The following is a 22,214-nucleotide window of genomic DNA, read 5'->3' as shown; positions in this document are numbered from 1 at the left end:
AATAATCAATATGTTGATAGTCAATATGTTCTTGAGTCAAATATCTGGATATTGATCTGTATGAGATATTATCAGAAGTCCGCCACAGACTCCAGAAATGTACAAACAACATTTTCTTCAGACTGAAAAGCGCAAAATAGATGCTTGTTTAAGAAAAGTTGCTTAAGTACAGGAATACATCACGTTTCTATACATATGACACTTTGTTTTCTATGGGTGATATATTTTTATATGTTAATCGGAATATCGAACTTATTATGTTTATGGTCATCTTATTTTACTGATTAAAGTGAGTTTTGTCCCCTTTATTAGCTACTTGCAACCTAGATTATTCTATATATTCTTACAGGTATTCAAAACTTTAATTGATGTGTCTACTTCCATAGGGTAATCGTTTTTTTTTGCTTAGGAAGTTGACTAATGATATGAAAATGCTCACTAATTAAAAATAACAAAATTAAAACAAATTTTATTAAGATTTATGTATTCTATTTTAATATTAAATGATTTTATTAACATGGTGTGGTTGAAAGTTTGGTGTGATCAATTGGATCTCTTATAACTAGCCGATGAGCCGAAGAGTTTTTTTTGCAGGTACTTGAGTTGCTATGACTGCATGCAAAAATAATAAAGATTTGCTTAGGGATGGTACCGATATTATTATTTTTTACACTGTTTTTTTTCTTTAATTAAGCAAATATGTTTTTTTACCTGTTTTTATAATTTGAAATTGATAATATTTTTAAATATTTGCTACACAACGAATTGGAATATTTTCGCCTAAAAGACACTGCAATGATCCGAGCGAAGCAATACGTTAGGACCGAATTTATTATAAAGAGTCGAAAGTGTGCAAAAGTATATTAAAGACCGAGCATTGAGATTGTTCCATTCTGTGAAAGCGCACATTAATTGAGAATTGCACTCTCTCAAATCAAATGCAATATATATTCTATCAAGAAGATATGCTGCGCTTCAGAATATACTTCTGTAAATACACCTGAATAGCTCATTACCAAAATTCAACGAAGTTTTTGTTATAGTGGATCATCTAAGTGGACACAGACTCTGTTAAGTAAAAGTGCTTTAGACACTCGTGTTTTGTCAAGCAATGGAGAAGAGGAAGGTGAAGCACTTTACAATAATACGTATTAGCTTGTATTTTACTAAACCTCGCAACTGATGTCTCGGTTATTTGTTAACTTGGTTACGTTGCAATTTTATAGAAAGAAATATACTAGCACGTATAAATATCCATAATATAAAACAGAAACTTCATACGTGTCGCTAATTTTCGATAAATTATTGAATGAAATTTCAAATGATTGAAATAAATATGTTAGAAAATATTATAATTAAATATAATTTAATGAGTCAATAAAGGTATCAAATAATTTTGAAATATCCATAAAGACTTTCCATGCATTATACTTATTTATTTTTTTGACCATAACAACCCGTTACACAGTTTCGACCTGCTCCATACGCGCCTTCCCCAGTCTCGTACATCAAGTCCAGTTAGTGCTCCCTCAACTTGATTACTCCACTGGAGACACTGTCTACCTCTATGTCTCTTCCGTCAACAACTGCTTCAAACACTTTTTTCACTGGAGCATCTTCATTCATTTTCAAGTATTTACCAAGCCAGCAAAGCTGCTGGATATTAATTCGCTGAATTATATCAATGTCGTTATAAGCTCGTAGAGCTCGTGGTTCATTCGTATGCGGTAATCGTCGCCAACTCGTAGAGGACCAAAGATCTCACGAAGAACTTTTCTCTCGAACACTCCCAGCGCTGTTTCAACATTTTGTGATAACGTTCATGCTTCTACGCCATACACAAGCATAGGGAGGATGAGCGACCTATAGAGCGTAAGGTTCGTTTGTCGAGAGAGAGCTCTAAATTCCAATTGCCTATTGAGCCCATAGCAGTACATATTAGTAATGGTGATTCGTTGTCTGATCTTCAGAATAACATCATTGGTTTTCTGATATTGTAGGAGTTGTGCTTCTTTTCTATAAAATAAGTTTTGATGGGTTACAATTTAGTAGAAACATAATTATTGTTTTTGAATGTATAGTATTCTGAGAACTTTTAAAACTACTATATATTCCATATATTATATTTAATAAAGTCAAATTTTCAACAGATTTGTGGTGGTGCACACTCACCATTTAATATCAAACCACGCAGGATGTGGTGAGTTGGCCACACAAGAAAATATGTAAAAAAGCTAATGTCATTTTTATATTTTTCAAAAAGCTAATGTCACTTTATTTTTTTTATTCATTTATTTTAAAAAATGCTTTAATGGAAAAAGACAAAAAGACAATAAGAGAGATGAATAACATGTACACAATAAATAAAAAATGTACTAATTATTAAATAGTAAAGCAAAAAAGAGTACAAAAAAAATGAGGGAACAAAAAAAAAAATTAAATAAAAATAAAAAAATTTAAATTAAAAATTTAAAATAGGTAATTAAATATTACAAACAGAAAAGGTATTAAAAAAATAAAAAAAAACAATTAAGAAATAGAATTATGTGTCAGAACGGGTGATAACAAGATAATTCATTAACCAGCATTTTTTGAAAGCTCCTACTCTTCTTGTGTTTCTGATTGCACACAAAAGCGAATTCCATACTCTGACAGAATGGATAAAAAAAAAACTTTTTGTGGGAGTAAAGGTAAATCTGAGAATAACAAATTAAAGACATCTATTGGATCGTGATTGTTGTGGACAATTGAAAAGGTGTGCAGGTAATTTAGCATTAACCAATTTAAACAGAAACAAACAGCAACCTAAGATTGCATTCCTAAAGCAACCCAGGTGATCAAATCTTCTGAGACCGTAAACAAATCGCGTCATGGAATCGGTTAAGTTTCTTAGCTTAGTAAGAGACACCACATCTAATTTAGAATAAATTAAAGAGGAAAATATAATAATAGGAATTATTAACTGTTTTAATTTAATTATTATATTATTTTATTATGGACAAAGAATCAAAATAACAAACGTTTAGAATTTCATCGCGTAGAAATTAAGTTATTAAATATCTAATGTTGTTTAAAAAAGTAACTGAATAATTAAAATAAATGGGGTAAAGCCTACAGACTCTATAACTATATGTACAGACCCTATTGTTTTTTTCGTGCAATCACACAAATCGCTTAAGAGTTGTTATAGTCTCCATTTAATATTTCTTTTGATTCACTGATTGTTTATTGTTGGAACTATATCTCCAGATTATTGCCATTTTGATTGAGTTCACTTTTATTTTTCTCTCAAATCTGTGTTTGTTGATTACTCCCAGCATTGTTATTTTTTTTGCCCTTTGAATAACTCGCACCTTTTGAATTTTTGACAGTGATTATAGACAAACACTTCATAATAATTAATGTGAATTTAAACTTTCGTTTTTTAACAAAGAATATTTATTTAACAGGTCTTTATCATTGCTAAATTTACAAAAAAGTTTTAAGCACATATTCTTGCGAAGTTTTGCGATATTTTTGAATTTGAAAATAAACAATACCTCTTGGTTTGTGATTATTATTTAAAGTATATCGAAATTGATACTTTAAACATGGGTTACTCAAGCAAGCAGGTCATTACAAAATTAAAACCTATTTATGCTAGACATGGTATTCCTAAAATGTTTGTTTTAGACAATGGCCCTCCTTATAATACAAAAGAATTTAATCAGTTTTGTAATTATTGGTCTATTGAACACATAACATCGAGCCCTCATCTAATGGCATGGCAGAGCGTTCCATTCAAATTATAAAAAAATTATTGATAAAATGTAAGAAAACAAATTCAGATTGTTATACAGCGTTATTGCATTACAGAACAACTCCTAAAGGTCCTTCTCAATTCTTGATATCGCGTCATTTAAGAACAAAATTACAAACTATAGATTTAGAACCAAAAGTTGTAAATAATGAAAGTACAAAATTCAAGTTGAGCAAAATATAAAGAAAATATCTGAAAATTTTAACAAGAAGGCAGTCAAATTACAACCTATTTTTCCAGGAGAAGAAGTGATGCTCAAGCCTATTTGTCCAGCTGAACAAGCTCAAACCTACACTACTTTCAATTTGGTATCCTGCAACAGTTGCAGAAAAATGTAAAGAACCAAGGTCATTTTTCGTAGAAGACAATGATAGAGTAATTTATCGAAAAAATATAGAACATTTAATGAAAAGACAAAGCGTTTTAGACAAAATAGATGAAGAACGAGAGACTGTAAGTCCAAATCAAAGGGGAAGAAACGTGGTGGTACCTAATAGATTACATTGTACATTATTATATTATTAATATATTAACAATAATAATTTCTTAAGCAATCAGCCCCTTCTCTATTTTGATCTTTGGTTGGTTGTTGGATGTATTGTTTATTTTTCATTCCGGTGGCACCGCCGCGAAAAACTGTTAATTATAAAAAAAGTTCTATATAAGTAGGAAATACCAATAACAAACTACCGAATAACTTAGTTTGTAACTGTGATTGCATGTGATATTTTGATGTATTAAAAGAAAAATTTATGTGATAAGAATAATTACTGCTTAGGACGAGTGATGGATGTTTGCTTTGAAAAGTTTTTAATTACCCAAAACCCAAATGACTCTTCGTTGGAACTGCTAATAAAGAAACGAAACAACCAATATGAGAACGAAAAAAAGGTTAACACATTTGTTTTTATACACACGTGCATACATACATACATATACGCATATGTATATATATATACATTCGCGTTTTGTGACACTTTTTGAAATTTCAGGGGCACTACGTTGGTTGGAGTAACCGTCCATCCATGCCATTGGAAAATTCCAAGTTAAACACAAATTATAGCAAGTATATACCGCACTTACACTGCATCGTTTCAGAAGTCTCTTGATGTTGGTTATTGCATTCATCATGTTGGGACTTAGTAGGCCAGTAGAATAATGTAATAGGCATCTGCAATGAATCCTTTAGGTTCACAAATACAATTGCTGCACAACTGCTGATCTAAAAAATCCCAACCACAACGAAAGCATTTATCTCATCAACTCAAACCCATATTCCAAACACCTCGGCAATGAGAAGAATTATTCTTGAAATCACTTCAACACTTCGATCCGATCAAATGAAAATATGTTGTTGCTCAGATATTGCGCGTCTAATACTGTCTATTGTGTCCATTTGCTCAGTATTTTAATTCTGAAATATCTTGTTTCGACGTACTTGATGTCTCGATCAAGTTTTAATTTTACTTTGAGAGAAGCACCAATGTTTGGAAAGTGAAATATAGATGTGTCGATGCACTTGTGTTGCGTTGCGGTTTTCTTCAAACACGGCGTCGAGAATTGGAAAAATATATACATATTTTGTGTATTTATATGTAAAGAAATACTTTTGTTTATAGAATTAATACCTTTTCATATTACGTATCTTATATAAATGGGTGGTCGTGTGCGCACTGAAAAAAATACTTGGAAAACAAATCAATATTTACAGTTTCTGCATTGTTTATATATTAAATATAAAAAGAATATATTAGATATAGTACGTTCTATTTTCGACGAGAAGGACGTGTTATGTTTGCTATTACATATTAACCCAATCAAATGAATTCATAATAATATTTCTAGTATTTAATTAGACTTAAGTGTGCCTTTAGTCTTAAGTCTTGCCTTAAAAAGAATGATTAACCCTGGTTCATTCTGGCTTGGACTTAAAAATGACCAATTTTAATGTCTGGAACACAAGCGTAGTATTTAACTAGCATCCATGAAATGATACAGGTTTAATGATAAGTAATAACAATATGATAACATAAGTAATATTTCATGCAAATTGGGGGAAATAAAGTTAATATTAAGTTTCAGAAATAGAAATATTGAGTCATTTCTGATAAAAGTTTAGTCTTCACCAAATTTACTCTTTTACCGAAAATTTAATTTCACTCAAGATAGATTTTATACAAACTATAAATCTTGAGAAACTCAAGATTTTTTACACAAAGAAGTTAAATTTCTTCAAGATCTTTGATTATTAATTTTTCAAAGCTCTTTAAGGTATATAGATATGTACACGATCACCTATATAATTATATAGACTCATCAGCTTGGGAGTAGCGCCATCTTCAAGGGATGCTGTTAGGGATAATTTCTATGTTTAGGTTGGTTTTCAGGTCAGACAGTGTTACATTCCTGGTATCATAACGAGCCATTATTTCTGCTTTGGTGCACAAGGCTGGCATGTCAATCTGATCTAATCTAAATCAATATCATTTAACAGTTTTTGTTAACGAATTCTGTTTTGATCAAATAAAAATTATGGTGTAATATGTTACAATGTACACTAATTGGTTTTCGTTCATCAATGAAATCACAAATTAAATTTTATAGATTGGATTTTTAGGTAACTGATCACATACTGTTTTCGAAATGACTGGAACTGGCTCATTATTTGTTAAGTAAACGAAACATTAGGATAAGATTTGGTGGTGACTATTGAAAATATTTAATATAGAAATTAAATTTAATTCAGACCATTCAAATCTGATAGTGGGTAGATTCATATAGTATGAAAAACTATATTGGGTAAAGTATCTTAACATAAAATTCTAATAAATTCGTTTGATTAAAAAACATAATTACTTCGTTAATTGTTTGATTATTAATACGCTAGATATAGCAGTTATTGTTAATTATTATGACTAAAATAATTATTTTACGTACAGATTTTTTTAATGCCATAAAATACATTGGCATTTTATGGCATTAATGGTCCATCTCCAAAGCATCTATACAATGTTTTTAAATGCAATAATCACCTTTGAAAATTGAAAACACTTATAGTGACGTTTTGTACGGACATTTTTTTTTATTTATTTAATGTTTTTTTTTTGTTGTTCTTTCACTTTTCTAATATTATTATTCTATATTTTTGGTGCTATTAGCTGACACTTTGAGTTTCATATGTTGAGTTTTAAAATATATGTTGTAGTAGCGGAATTCATATGGAATATGACATTCAATGACATTAATGTGTTTGTAATGGCTGTAGAAAATGATCTATGGCATTTCTTCTTTCTCTTCAGGTTTCTCTTCAGTAAATTTCGAAATTTTTTCGAGTTTATTTAGTAATAATTTTCTTATTGTTCAATTACATGCTGTACCAAGAGATTTGCCTTGCCATAGTTTGTGTCCAATAAAATAAATTGTGTCCGACATATTAATAACATAAATTGTTTTCTTAAGTGATCTGGCATTATGTATTATATGAAAAGTATTGTGTTAGCGTTTAAATTTCAAAATCCAAGCTATCTTATTTTTAAGATATATGCTATTAAATAAGAGATATTTGTAGAAAAATAAAATCCTTTAATACCTTCAATGTCTGATGTGATTGATTTTTAGAGTGTAGTTTTTAAATTTGTATGGTCTATCTGTTTCTGCTGTATTTTATAAAATTATTAAAAATATTCATGTGATATTTATTAACTCATTAGTTTTGTATTTGTATTTTGTAAAGCATCTGCAAGGTCGATTTGAAATAAATATTTAGTGAATGGAGTACTTTTTCGAAACCCAGTCATGCAGAGCAATGAGCATCATTGCATACCTCAATAACTAGTAAATGAAGTTGCTTTAAGGTTGATGTAAACAATCTATTGAAATTATTCTCCATTATTAGGAAAAGTAGTTTAGATTCTGTGAATTTATCAAGTGGCATTTATCATTATTTGAATAAAACCTGATTACCCTAAAAGGAGTATTTAATTTGTCATTTTATTTATTGATTGAAATCCTTATATTAGATATGAAGCTTAAGCAGTGTCAGGAAATTGTTAATTTCGAATATGTTGATATTACTGATTAAACAAAATAAAAGAAATATTATTATTTTCTATTTTTATCATATTCCAGCGGGTTTACGTTCCTAATAGAGTGGTGCCCTTTTTATATGGGGATCGATTTATTCCCCGCCGTTATAGTTTAAAAAATATTGAACAGAACGAAAAGTTTAACAAAGTCACCAACAAAGACGTCTTTAAAACCGTGAGTAAACTAGGAGTAGGTATGTGCATTTTTTTCAATTATTTCAGTAAGGAATATTTTAGATGCTGGCGTTTAACTGTTGGAATCAAAACTCTTTTCTCTTCACTGTTAACAAGGAGCTTGAAGTGCGCCAGCGAAGAATACTAGAGTTGTCTGATCCATACGTTAAAAATTGCTGTATGTTATTGAACGATGTTATATCAATACACTCCAACCGAAAAGATCGCGATGAATTTAAAGAATTTGATTGGACTTGCAAGCCACGTTTGAAACCAATGACATTTTCAGAGTCAACACATGATTTACCTGGTTTTGATATCAATTGTGGTAGGTTGAACTAAAAGCACATACCATTTAATTAAAGTTAAATTCAAAGATTTGCAGATGCGAATCTTGTAGATTGGTCGATTAATGGCCAAATAGTTGCGGTGTTCGATAATGATGTGATCTTCTGGAAACGTAAGGAGAATACATGCACTTTATACAAGGTGAAAGAAGCATGTGCTGTTGCATATTGCCCGAATGGTGATTATTTAGCAGTAGGCTGTAAGATAGGTAAAAATCCAGGTAAGTGTAGAAACTTAAATAAAAAACGATGCATATCAATATGATTTTTGTACTTAAAGCCATAGAATTATGGGACGTTGCATGTCCTAAGCGATTTATGATCACAAATGGAAAAGTTTTTAATATAAAACATCAAAAAGTTCGTTGTATTGAATGGAGTAAATCTGGCGGTCATCTTGTGTGTGGGACGCAGCATGGAACTGTATACGTTTTGTCAGTACCTGAAATGAAAGTAATACACAAACAAAATAGACATAAGCTCCCTATAATAGAGATAAAGTTTTCACCGACAATGCGCTATTTGGCGAGTAGCGATGCGGATGGTAATATAATTATTTACAACTGGAACTCATGTGATGTGCATTTATATGTCCGTACTAAACGTAAAATTAGCGTAGTGTTTGACTGGCATCCATGGAATGATACAGACTTGATATTTGGTAATAAGTAACAATTTAAAACCCGTCTAATAAGCCCCAAAATATTTTAATATCTGTTGAACTGCTATCAAAACTAATCAATAAATATATCATATATGTTTGTTTATATGATATGTTCGTAATCAGTTTGTAAGGCGGAAATAGCAAATACTGAGGCAAAAAATATTGATAAAAATATAATGTAAGATGGTTGGTAGTAGTTTCGGAAATATTGAAAATATTCGGTGCTTTTTAGACTGGAATATTGCTAACAAAAAGTATTCTTTTTTCGATTTGACTTTAGCGGAGGAGGTTCCAGCTTCCATCGCGTTACTTCATGTTCCAAGCAAAGAAATAATTGCCTACTACCAAAGGAACGACAACAAAATTGTGATTAATTCAGTTACTTTCAGTACGATTACTGGTGAGCTGCTTGTAAGCATAGCCAAGCAAGGTAGGAATAGTCACTGTCCAGAGTTCGCAATATGTTTTTCACAGACAAAATAATATTGTTCTTAGGTAGATAGGTACCTATATTATGTACTTCTTGCAATATTCCAAACTGAAATTTCTTATATTTCATAGTAATTTTTATAGTATTAAAGGGAAGGAACAAATTTTAAATAATTTTTTGTAATAATTTTCTTTGACGCAATGTTTAATGTATTGCTCAAATAAAGTAGGAACTCATGGCATCCATCTAGTATTATATTTTTAATAGAAATATTTGCAAAGTATGCATTAGTGTCGCTGATAAAGCTACGCTTTCTTTATTTTGACAAAGAGGCTATATTTAAAATTTAGAGGATTTTCAAAGATATGAAATATTTATAAATATTTACATAAAATTCAATGTTTTAAGAATACTTTTTAAATCTATTTAAAAGTTAACTACACTGCTTCATCATACTTTAACAGTTACCTCTACTGAGTGTGAAGATGTAACTAATAATTTTAAATGTATTTACTTTTATACGTTGTGAAGATTCTGACGGCTGTCATGACTACCAGATTCTTGTTATGTCTTCATTGGATCGCTTAGTTGATGTAATAAGAATTCCGGAAAATGGAGCCCGCTTTGTAATGTGGTCTCCGGATGGTTCTCGACTTGCGACATGTGGTGACGATGAAACTTTGACGATTTGGAACTTTTGTCCTGATTATAAACATAAGCTAGAATGTAAGAAATATAATTACAAATGGTCATCTAAAAGAAAATACAAATATGAGAACGAGTATGGAGACCTATTCAAAATGTGGTCATGTGTGAAATGAGTACATACAATGTAATTGTAATATAAGAAATTGATATATAATATTACTGTTTATATTTTTTAGTTCGTAGCTATATCGGAAAAAAATGTTTTGATATATATCTGTTAAATAAATAGACTAATGACAATAAATAGACTAGCGTGTTTAATTTAACCCATTTTGGCCCGGATGGGTAGTTAAAAGTAGCCATGATAATAATTATTAGTTGCTACTTATGTTATCTTTGGAATGATACCTTTTATGTTGCTATACCAAAATTTACATTAAATTACCACCATTTTATGGTTCTTTAAAGAAGCTTACACGAATATTTTTTTTAATAAATTATATAAAAATATAAAATCGTGTTTAAACACCATAAAAATGATTATCTGTTGTAAATAAAATATAAAAGTTGTTATATGAATAAAAGAAATCAATCTTGTAACAAAATTATATATAAATTTCAATTTTAGCAATGAATATGCTTTGAAAAATAAAGTTTGCCTTGACCTTAAGCAATTTTACCTTAAAAGGTGTTTTGGTATATATGTTTCGAGTGTTTACCATATCATCTACTTCCACAATGGAAACTTTATTGGCCGCTAAGTTCACATACGGAAGTGCCAATTTTTCGCAATGCATTACCTCGCAGTCAATTTAAGGCAATCAATAGGTTTATTCACTTATTTGATAACACCCTATTAAATGAAGAAGATAAATTTGCAGAAGTCTGGGCATTCATTGACACTAGCAATAACCGTTTTCTGCAATTTGGTAAATGGCCCCATGACTTATCAATTGATGAACAGATGATACCATGTTTCGGTAGACATTCATGTAAAATATTTGTTCGTAAAAAAACAATTTGATTTAGCTTTAAAACCTGGTGTTTGTGCTCATCAGCTGGTTACTTGTATCAAACCATATTTTACGGAGGTGCCGCAACACCTCATGATAAAAATGTTGGACTTGGTGACGACGGTGTTCTAAAATTGTTAGAAAATATAACTTCACAAGTAACTCATCGCATTTTTTGTGATAACTTCTTTTTATCTTATGTGCCTTCTAAGCCATCGTCACTTTTTTGCGAGTGATAAATAAATTTACTATTATAATAATAAAAACAAGAGAGTTTGTTATATACAAAGGAACTGTCCGAGGGAATCGAGTTGGATGAGCAAAATCGCCAGATAAAATGAAAAATATATAATATACCTATAATATATAATATGCCATATATTTAATATAATATATAATATAATAACATATATAATATAACATACAAAATAATTTAAGTTTTTTGCGAATGAAAATAAAACAAATATATAACTATATTATTTTTTAGAATAAATCATTTTATTGCATTTAGAGTATTTATAATCCAAGGCTTTATTGAGAATACATTTGTGAAAATGGTTGTATGCGAATCTGTCTGACAAGCCTTACTTTCGGAAACTATTCCGAATTGTGTATTTTTTGGACCCATTGCAGGGCTGCCGATATCGTCATTGCATATATCAACCTTCTTAATTCGATCACCTGCGCAGAAAACTATTTCAATCATTTTCTCATCTCCCAAAAATTCAGAGCATTTTCTTTCGGAATAGACTTTTACTTTCGTCTGTCTAAGACGTTTAGTAACAGTAGAGCTAGTACTGTTTTTCACGATACCCCATCCGTAAATTGATACTGAAGATGGGAACTCATCGGAGCTCTCTGGAAGATTTACATAGCGTAGATTGAATTTTGTAGAGTTCAGTGGGCGGATTAAGCTCAACATTGCAACATTATATGCGTGACTCCCTTCATTGTATTTGGGATGATAAACGGTTTCACGTACTTTGCGTAGTTGACCTCCAGTTTTAAAATGATTAGAGCCGGCACGAATAATTAAATCAGCTGGTTCAATATCTTTTAAGCATTCAGCGGCAGTTAGAACTACATTATTACGTAATAGGGATCCAGAGCACACCGCCCTGTGTTTATTTAAAATAACAATTTGCCACGGTGCTTCATCCTCTTCTACTAGTTTTCCGCCAATGACAACGCTCTTATTACTTTGCCTATTCCTGGTGCTGTGCTTTCGGGTCGATTTAGCGTCTGTAAAAATGCTCCAACAGAGCAAAAAAAATAAGCAACACAAAGCAGAACGACTCATCTTGACTAAATGCCAGAAAATACTGTCTTACAGGCTTTTATATGATTTTCTTTGTTATTTTTCAAAATTCTTATTTAGTTCAACTTTCACACATAGATCTCTTAGGAATAAATGGTGCATCAAATAAGAAAACAACATAAAATTCTTAATTCGAAAGACGAGGGAAATGTCATAAAGTTATTATCAAAAGTCAAAGTTACATTAAACTTATTTTAAGAATTTCGATAACACTATAAGGACTGTACGGTACTTGTCAAGTGTGTTCAGATGTGTGTATAAACAAAACGTATTTCAAATTGTGTATCTTCAAGAAAGTGAAGTTATAATACCTTTCCAATATTGTTTAAAACAGTAAAAATAATGAAATAATAAATGAATAAATCTATTTAAAATTAATTAATATGTACACCATGGCATATTGAAGCCAACTAGGTCATACGTATAATAGGCTATGTATGCTGTATTATTGAATACTGAACTGGAAGAGAGTAGCAGAAGATAGGGACAGATGGAGGCAGGTCGTGAGGGATGCCAAGGTTCATACTGGACTGTAGTGCCAAATAAGAAGAAGAAGATGATGTATTAAAATCTAATAGGACTATCGATTAATAAAATAGAATTGATTTCTTTATACTTTTGATAATATTGTTTTTCATTTCTTTAACTTATAATAAAACACATATACTTAATAATAATAATAAAATAGGGATTAAAAATAATATGAATTAATAAACATGAAAATATATATGGGTTTACTATAATATCATTACTAAGTAATATACAAGATATTGAATATTAACAGCACCAAATCGAACAGAGTAGCAATATTTAAAATTAAAATATTAAAAGGTATTATCTCTATATGATACTGTTATGCCAACTTACTAATATAAAGCTCATGTAATGAATTGATAGCTTTACATGCGATTGGAAGATTTTCCGTTGAGCAACCAATTTAGTATTTAAGTTGAAACATATATTCTTCATTAAGGTTTTATATTAGGTTTTATATTAACAAGGAAGAAGATGATGTATTTGGAACAAATTTGTGAAACCTCATATTTCTTTTAAAAGACTTTAAACAGCCCTTCGAAATGAAACTGAACTGAATACCAAAAAGAAAGAATATGTTTGTTTAATCCAAAAGTGGATCCGAACTGAAAATACTATATTGGATTTTTAATAATTAAATTCGGCACTATTCTTTTTAAAAGTTATGAATAAAACGATTTTAATTATGAGAAAAGGTTTATTTCTAATACAAAGAGATAAAGGTTAGTAACTCAGAACTGAACGGAAAACCGAAAAACTTTTTTGTCGAAGTATGAACCGGAACTCTATTTGTATACATATTTTTTTTATTGAACCAGTACTAAAACGAGAAGAAAAAAACTAGTTCAAAGCCCTGTTTTTTAGAAATTATATTGAAAGTTTTTTTTTTGAACTTGCAACAAAAAAATCTTTAGAAAAATCTTCTAATGACAATTTTTGTTTTGATTAAAAAAAGAATAGTTTAATTAAAACTAGTTTATATTGATACATAAATATATTATAAAGTTCACCATTGTGACGTCATATTCACAAACAGATATTTAGCTTGCTTCCCTCGACGCGACGGAAATTTACATTAACAACTCGCTTCTTAACTGATTTCCGTATTTGGGTCAAACGTAGATGCTGACCGATTTGCCGTCGTAAGCTAATTTCAATAATTAATTCGTTTTGTTTGTTTTCAGAGTTACTGGCAAATCTAAAATTGAAAGTTAAACGGTCAAAAATGCTGCCAAAAGTTCGTGTCGCAGTTGAACGGTGTGCAAAAGCCCAAAAATAGTCAACGCGCAGAGTTCAACTTATGAATATTTATGTTATTGAATGCTATGAATAGTAGGCCTTAGGTATTTGTTATCTACACCTCATCTGTAGTTTGCGTGAGCTCTTATTCCATATGTCTTTATTCGTTACTTGTAGATATCAGAGACCAATCTACTTGTACATAGACATTGTATAAAGTCCTTTCCTATCTTTATTGTTTTGTGTAATTTGTGAGTAACTATCTTAAATAAACTAAACAACAACATAAACCATATCCGAGTAAAATAAATAAACACTCACGAACTAATAGTTATAAGTTAGTTTGAAAAAGTGCAATAATGCAGCAATGCGAGAGACCGCCTTTCCGGATTTCTCACTCAACAGATTTGTCTATAGGTTTCAACGTTTGTTTAATCAATAAATGCTCTCATTTGATATATGGAATTTCTGACAGAGGATTTGTGAAATGCAATAAAGTTTAGTTAAAAGTTACTTTTGATAGTGAAATGAGTAAATTGGACGATTTGCTGTCGAAAAAAAAATCAGTTGTTCCAGTTTTAGACTTAAGTCGCAATGTAATTCAAACTAAGGAGGAATACAAACGCTTGATGGAAAAAGTGCCGGACTACAAAATGCGCCCAATTAAAGTTCGTGCTGATGAAATAAAAATCAAGGATAAGGATTTTTCCTTTAAAATGCCGAAAAAGGAAATGAGGAAATTGTTAAAGAGTAATGGCGAACGTGACCCATTGTATGCATATGCCGACCCAGTGCCAAATGAAATGAAAGATGTTGTTCTTATGGACTTGTGTGCAGTACCAATCGATTGGAAAATGCTAACCACTTTGCGGCCTAAAGCGAAAGTGGATGAGGAATATTTCAGTCGAATGGTCGAGATGGGAAAGCTGCAGCTTAAGACGGAGGCACGGGATAAGCGTGAGTTTGCACTTAACAATTGTGTCAAGAAAGTTAAAAATAAATCTGGCATTGTGGAATCTCGTTTGATGACATGTGTTGAATGCGGGGAAGAATTATGTTGTGGTATAGTTTATATTTGAAAATATGTTATTCGTTTTAATTTTAAAATCTCTGTTCGTAGGTCGTGCATGTACCAAATTCAATTATGATTTATTTGTTCGTGTGGAAACTAAGGCACCGAAACCGAAGCCCATTCCCTCAAATCAAAACAAAGGTAAAATCAATGGTCGCAAGAAACTGGGCGGTAATGGTAATAAAATAAAATCAAAGAAAACCTCAAACACGCATTAATTAAACTTACATAATTTACTATAAATATAATAAGTAATAAAAATGTTGGTTAAAGTAAAAGATGTGTTAATAATTAAAAATTCTTTAATACTTGAAGAGGCTTAAATATATCTAATTGATTGTTAAAATATTCTTGTTACAGTACGAATCCATCTGCTTTGTCGCATTACATTTGTAAAAACACCGGGGTATTTTCGTCGTGCACAGCCTTTTCCGAAAGATACGATACCATACTGTACACCATTATTAACAAGTGGACCACCTGAGTCACCTTGACAATCGTCCTGGCCTGGTCGGGCAGCACATATCATATTTTTTGTTATTTTTGATTTTTTTTTGTAAGCACGTGCACAGGCTCTTATGTTTACTAGATCGAGTGTTGTGCCTCTGAGTACCTTAGATGGATTTGGTGCATTTTCATACCTTAGTCCCCAACCGCTCGTAAAAAATCTTTTTGGAAGTCTGCTGTTTTTGGAAGGAAGTTTTACTGGTCGCACGGACGAGGTAAAGTAAAACGGTCTGTTTACTTTGAGCATCGCAACATCTCTATTTGCGTAATTTGGGTTGTAGCGGCCATTAATCACGACCCGTACTATATTTCTAGTTTGACCTCCATTTTGAAAATAACGAGTACCAGCGCGTACAACGATTTTACTACCAGAAGTTCCATAAACGCAATGTGCTGCTGTAAGTAACCAATACCGCGAAAGTATAGAAGCGCCACAAATGAATTGTCCATCCATTATAACGGCTGCTTGATATGGAGCTTCACGAATGGAAATCGGACGTCCTCCAACAATTCTGTGAATGTTTGTGATCACAACACTTGCGTTGGTAAGAAGCAAAGATGTCAAATTCATCACTCCCGCTCCGTCTAAAGAATTCGTTTCATTTCTTTGCGCAAAGTTGCGACTTATTAGTAAAAATAAAATTATGACCGTGTAACGGAACATTTTTTGTGGAATGAAAAGATATGGAGAAATAAACTTTCTTTTATATCTACCGTTCTCATTCTCTGAAGAACCCAAAAAATTGGAATTAATTTGCCAATTCGTTTTGATTTTAGAGTAGCGACTATCAAAAATATTCAATTCTCGTTAGAGAATTTGTTTTCTCTATCAATAATTATTATAATTATATCTTGTGAGTTTGTGAGTCTTTTATGAAAAGTATCTGAAGACTTTTTGCACAATCATAACATTTTTAAAGCAATATTTGTTTAGTTTGTTAATGCTTTAGTTTGTGACGCAAGAAGTTACACATATTTTACACTTCCCCATTCTATGGATATCACCAACAATTTAATTTTTTAAGTATACCTTTAAATTTATATATAATATACTTATAAATAAACAATAAAAAATGTATTAGAACACTGCGGATGCTATACGTGCTCACTATTTTGGACGGCGGGAAGAGAAGTCTAGCCCAGATTTTATGTGAAGTGCAATCTTAAAAGGATTTGGGAATCGAAGCGTAAAATTTGATAACTGTACACTCAGGCATTTGTAATCAGCCGTGAAGTTTCCAAAGTCTAGTCCATATGCATCTGCCCTACTTAAAAAGCCTTTCGTCATTGATGCGTCGAAAAATTTGCTTGTGATGTGGTGTGAAGCGTTTATGGGTTTATCTAAAAATGGCAAAGTTTTTTATTTTTGTTCACCAAAAGGCTACTGCGTTTCATTTAAAGTAGAGTGAAATTATCAGAGGGCATTGTGCATACCGTCGGTGCAAAGTTAAAATGAACAGAGCTTAATATAACAAGGAGTTTTTAAAAAGAATTACCCACCCTTTTCACAAACAGCGTAACATATCCACTACAGCCCTTGAATCCCTTATAATATGTATACTTAACATAACAATAACGTCACCCAAACATGCTCAGTACCTATCAATTTGCTAAATATAAAAAAGGATACTTCTCATTTGCTCATGACATGTTTGCTAATCCTTGTTTAAATTTAGTTCCAAAGTATATTGTGTTCATACAAACATTTCTTGTATATTGACTGCATGGTTTTTATTATTTGTGTATCATTTATGGTATGTATTGTACTTATTTTCAAAATTTTGGGCTCGAAAAATGTGTTGTAAGGCCCAAATTTTGCATTAAAATATAGGCTCACAAATTTAATTAATAGTATAATGAGTTTTTTTTATAATGAGTTTTAAATCCACTTAATAAAACATATTTCTATGTTCAATAAAATTTTTCTGCAGTAACACCTATTTTTGACCCTGTAAATTACATATCAAAGACAAACATTTTTTATAAACGAATGACCCTGTAAAGTAAAATATGTTTTGATTAATTTTTTGCCGCTAATAAAATTTAGTTAAATTTGTTGTAATTAATTCACTTGTTTGTCTGCATAAACAAATTTAAGAAAAATATTGTGCACGCATTTTTTATGTGATGCAGTTATTTTTGTTGAATTTGATTGCAATGCGTACAACAATAAGAAATTTGTTTTGACAAATTTACGGGACTTTGTTTATTTGAAAAATAATTATTGTTTTTGTATGTAATGGAAGGAATTTCAAATAAAAGGGCAGCGAAATTGCCAAATCGTTCTATTTGGAATTTCTTTCACTACAGGTAAGAACTATTTTGTTAGGGACGATAGTGGGAGCTCGGACTAGTTGGTCCAGGCACATGTTGATTCGTTTGGCCATTGCTGACGATCACCGTGTGAATGGATGGACTGGTTTGAGCGAAGTGATGGTGGTTGAATTACCTTCTGCTTGGCTTATGCTGGCGTAGGGTAGTTTAACCAGTTGAGTTACCTGCTGCTTGGCTTATGCTGGCGTTGGGTAGTTTAACTAGTCATCCAGTTTTCCATTTGGCCATAGCTGATGGAGGAATGGACGACGAGTCACAAACACTGTCAAAAGGCGTGTGGGACAACGAGCGTTTGGCAATTGCTGACGGACGTGGCCAGGCGTAATAGCAGGAAGGGACCCTTGTCTGGTTTTTACTGACAAAGGTATTGATTTATATTTTATTAGAGTTTCTTTAGGTTTTGCTATTTGGAATTTCTTTCACTACAGATTTCACGATTCTAATGACAGCAACTTGCGCACCACTGACATCAACATCATACAACATTCTACACCGTTTACAACATCGCTACAACAGTGTTACAACATTAACAACATTCCACATCATTGACAACATTTTCAACATCGCTGTCTATTACCTTCCACAACTTAATTTATATTTTTTTGGTTAAATAATAAACGCTACTTTAAACAGAAGTGTCTCTATTATTTCACATTTATAAATTTCTTATAACGAACCCTGGTATACTCACTGAGTATACCCCAGCTATAGATAGGGCCGGGAAAAAGGTCGTTACAGTGTTTTAGTAAAAAAAAATAAAAATGTATTAACTTTAATACAGTCAAACTTCCATAACTTCCAAAATTCTATTCTATAACTCGAATTTTATATAAGTCAAACCTAAAACGGTGCACCAAGGTTTTAGAGAGCAAATTACCTACATACAATTCTGCTTCCATAACTCGAACTTCTATAACTCAAATTTCTTTATAACTCGAACCAAAATTTTTTCCCGTACCGATAGAAATATGGGGAAAGTGCATTCTATAAGTCGAATTTTTGTTTAAAGTATAAATGCATTTTGTTGTTAGGGGAAGTCATGTTTTCCAAACCAAATGTTTAAATTTTTCTTTCTTAAGTTGCTTCTTTGTACAAATGCCAGTAACTGCCAGCGTCATTTAAAATAAATAAAATAACTTCCAATGCTACTCTTAATGATTATATTGGACTTGACAATGAAATGTGTATATCATGCGTTCCTACAGATGAGGATATTATTGAGCACTATAGCTCTAAATTACTGGATCCAATTCTAAGCGCAACGGAAAGTGATGATGAGGGTTCCGTGGATGTAATTGTTTATCAGCCTTCCAAGAATGAAGTAGAAGATTCATTCAAATTCTGTATTTTTATTTACAAACGAATGATACTTCCTCCAACTGATGATCACTATAAGACTTGCAATAAATTGGAATCTTTTTTTACTGAAAATAAGAAAAAAAAAATTTAAATCCCAAACACTAATTTTTAATTATTTTACTTTACTGTAACTTCTGTGCTATATTTGATTTTAAATAAATAAATATATGTTTTAATATATAATTCTAGTTTCTTTCAATAATAAAACAAAAATTAAACAAAAATAAAAAAAAAATAAAAGAAATAAAAAATAAAAAAATTCTCTAACTCGAAGTCTCCATAAGTCGAACTTTTTCTTTGCAAAATTGGACTTCGAGTTATAGAAGTTTGACTGTATTTATTACAAGTGCGATTACCTTACAGTGGCACCAAAAGGCATTAAGTAATCTCCTCTTAAGTTTTATTGTCTTAAAGATCTACTCTACTTAATATTAGAAGTTCTCAAATTTTAAATCCAAGGATATTATTTTGATCACTGAAAAACGCAAATATTGAGAATTTGAAATTTCTATTTTGTTTATATACAAAAGTTTGGATTAGAATTTTTTCTATATGGTTCGAATATATATAATTAGACGCCAAATATAGGTTTTTTCGAAAGGATTCATATATATACTCCTTCGCTTTGACGCAGAAAAAACAGTTGAGCTTTTCGAAAGTGTGGATGAGACTCAACGCAATTTTTGTTTTTTGCTTTCATAGGTTTATTAATTGAATCTTTCTAAATAGAACTTGACAATAATTTCGCGAATCTTAAAAAACTAACAAGTAACCTATTGAGCTAGGGTATTTATATTTATGAGTAATTTTTTTTAAGGCGATAAAGTGAATTTGCAGAAGATAAGTATCGTACATGAGGATTTGGATACGACTTAAGTCTCTCTCGGAATTAAGGTGTATATTGGCAAATAGCTTCTTCAACAGTTTGTAGATTTAGGTCTTTGTGTCGATTTTTGTTTATGACATACCACGGAGCCCACGTAGCTTGTAGGAGAATTTTATTTTGTAGCTGAAGAATCGAAAAAAATATTGGGTATTAATCTTAAAGCGAAGAGTAATCACTAAAAAAGGAAGTGTGACCAAAATTTGGAATAATAACACTTTTAGACTTTCAGCAATAACGCTTTATAGTGTGGCGACCCAGTTGGCTGTGCATTTATTGAATTTAAAAAGTAAAATTCAATTTCAAATATTTTTAAGTTTTTTGTTTTGATTGAGGAGAACGTTCCGATTTTTCTCTCTGTAAAAAGTTGAATAAAAGTTTATTAACATTGAAAATTTTTAGAGTTTTATTAATTAGCAAGGTGAACAGATCATTGCTAAATTGGTGACCCCGACGTGATTTCGAAAAAGTTTAAATTTAGAAATATTAACTTCTGAGCTAAATATCTAATTATCGAGCTGTGATGTCAGTTGCAGACGAAGGTGTAGTAATGGCTTCTGATAGTGGAAGTGTCGTAAACCGTGTAGCAGTGAAGGTGCCACCGTTTTGGCACGAGCGACCGGAGATTTGGTTTGCTCAGATCGAGGCGCAATTCGCAGTAGCTGCCATTACGAGTGACATCACACAGTTCAACACGGTAGTAGCAGCGATTGAGTCAAGTGTTATCGCCGATGTAAGTGATGCAGTGCTTCATCCTCCTGAAACTGGAAGATACGCTAATTTAAAGGCTTGCATCATAGAGCGGTACAGTGAGAGCGAGCAGCGGAAGATTCAACGGTTGTTGTCAGAAGTTGAACTTGGTGATAGACGCCCAACACAGTTGCTAACGGAGTTGACAGCGTTAGCTAAAGACAAGGTGAGCGATGAGTTCCTTAAGTCTCTTTGGCTGAAGCGTTTGCCACCACAAGTGCGCGCTATTCTGCAGGCATCGAACGTGGCACTAGCAGAACTGGCGAAATTAGCAGATCGTATTTGCGAGGCGGGTGATTTTCAACAGATAGCTGTAGCGTCAGCCTCTGATTGTCCAGCCTATTCTGAGAATGCTGTGATTTTACGAAGGCTTGAGCAAATCGAACAGCGTCTGAGTCGTTTGGATTTACGTCGTAGTGAGTCGGTGCAAAGTCGATCGTCATCGAGGAGACGTAGGCGAACTCGTTCCCGACCAGGAAGTCATCCAGATTGGTGCTGGTATCACGAAAGGTTTGGTGATAGAGCTAATGCTTGTCGGCAGCCCTGTAGTTTTGTGGCAAGCTCTCATCAGTCAAAAAACTAGGCACTCCTTCTACGTCGTCGAGCCGAGAAGGGGTTAGTGTTCGTATAGCTCGACTTAGTATTAAAGATCCCGCCACGTCGACCGTTTTTCTCATTGATACTGGTGCGGACATATCAGTTTTACCGAAGTCGTTCTGTCGTTGGAAGCAAAGGGCTAACAGTGTTGCATCAGTTAATTTATATGCCGCTAATGGTACGCCTATTCAAACATTTGGCGAGCGTCGACTGCTTTTGTCTTTGGGTTTGCGTAGAGATTTCCCGTGGACGTTCGTGATTGCGGATGTTAGCTGTCCTATTGTTGGAGCCGACTTCCTTAATCACTATGACTTGTTAGTGGATTTGAAAAGGAAGCGGTTAGTTGATTCGAAGACGACTTTGATGATGAAGGGTAAGGCTGCTGTGTCTCAAGAAGATACTGTGCGTGTGTGTGGTTCAGTTTCAGCTTATGCTGAGCTGGTTAATGAATACCGTGATTT

The 22,214-nt window shown here is 32.0% G+C and overlaps 3 protein-coding genes across 4 annotated transcripts; 2 read left to right on the top strand and 1 right to left on the bottom strand.

The window, feature by feature from the left end:
* The first annotated feature begins 3,588 nt into the window (after positions 1-3,588).
* On the top strand, positions 3,589-10,396 carry LOC119669761 (protein cortex). Of its 2 annotated transcripts, none has more exons than XM_038079777.1 (7): positions 3,589-4,285; positions 7,928-8,059; positions 8,122-8,386; positions 8,444-8,626; positions 8,686-9,066; positions 9,350-9,499; positions 10,031-10,396. In XM_038079777.1, exons 1-7 carry the CDS (start codon positions 4,205-4,207, stop codon positions 10,318-10,320), a joined length of 1,482 nt encoding a protein of 493 aa, XP_037935705.1. In that variant the 5' UTR covers positions 3,589-4,204; the 3' UTR covers positions 10,321-10,396. The 2 variants fall into 2 exon arrangements, with proteins under 2 accessions (XP_037935705.1, XP_037935704.1); XM_038079776.1 differs by lacking the exon at positions 3,589-4,285 and adding an exon at positions 4,334-4,690.
* Positions 10,397-11,653: 1,257 nt separating this feature from the next.
* LOC119686620 (trypsin beta-like) lies at positions 11,654-12,460 on the bottom strand. The gene has a single exon (XM_038101106.1). The coding sequence runs from the start codon at positions 12,458-12,460 to the stop codon at positions 11,654-11,656; it is 807 nt and encodes a 268-aa protein (XP_037957034.1).
* Positions 12,461-14,778: 2,318 nt separating this feature from the next.
* LOC119686604 lies at positions 14,779-21,980 on the top strand. Its single transcript, XM_038101105.1, has 5 exons — positions 14,779-15,313; positions 15,372-15,534; positions 15,684-15,729; positions 19,725-19,775; positions 21,628-21,980. Exons 1-5 carry the CDS (start codon positions 14,779-14,781, stop codon positions 21,673-21,675), a joined length of 843 nt encoding a protein of 280 aa, XP_037957033.1. The 3' UTR covers positions 21,676-21,980.
* The last annotated feature ends 234 nt before the right edge of the window (positions 21,981-22,214 follow it).

Source organism: Teleopsis dalmanni, chromosome 1, assembly GCF_002237135.1.
Source record: "Teleopsis dalmanni isolate 2A chromosome 1, ASM223713v2, whole genome shotgun sequence".
Classification (NCBI taxonomy): domain Eukaryota; kingdom Metazoa; phylum Arthropoda; class Insecta; order Diptera; family Diopsidae; genus Teleopsis; species Teleopsis dalmanni.
The sequence above is the reverse complement of the archived record's forward strand: the minus strand, read 5'-3'. Positions and strand labels throughout refer to the sequence as shown.

Bases quoted from the DNA above. Each gene is read 5' to 3' on its own strand.
- LOC119669761 (XM_038079776.1), top strand. From the start codon at position 4,586: ATGGATGTTTGCTTTGAAAAGTTTTTAATTACCCAAAACCCAAATGAC. The intron at 4,691-7,927 runs GTTAACACATTT...ATCATATTCCAG, and splicing joins AATATGAGAACGAAAAAAAG to CGGGTTTACGTTCCTAATAG. The intron at 9,500-10,030 runs GTAGGAATAGTC...TACGTTGTGAAG, and splicing joins TGTAAGCATAGCCAAGCAAG to ATTCTGACGGCTGTCATGAC.
- LOC119686620 (XM_038101106.1), bottom strand. From the start codon at position 12,460: ATGAGTCGTTCTGCTTTGTGTTGCTTATTTTTTTTGCTCTGTTGGAGC.
- LOC119686604 (XM_038101105.1), top strand. From the start codon at position 14,779: ATGAGTAAATTGGACGATTTGCTGTCGAAAAAAAAATCAGTTGTTCCA. The intron at 15,535-15,683 runs GCATTAATTAAA...TTCTTGTTACAG, and splicing joins TCAAAGAAAACCTCAAACAC to TACGAATCCATCTGCTTTGT. The intron at 19,776-21,627 runs AAAAAAATTCTC...AACTCGTTCCCG, and splicing joins AAATAAAAGAAATAAAAAAT to ACCAGGAAGTCATCCAGATT.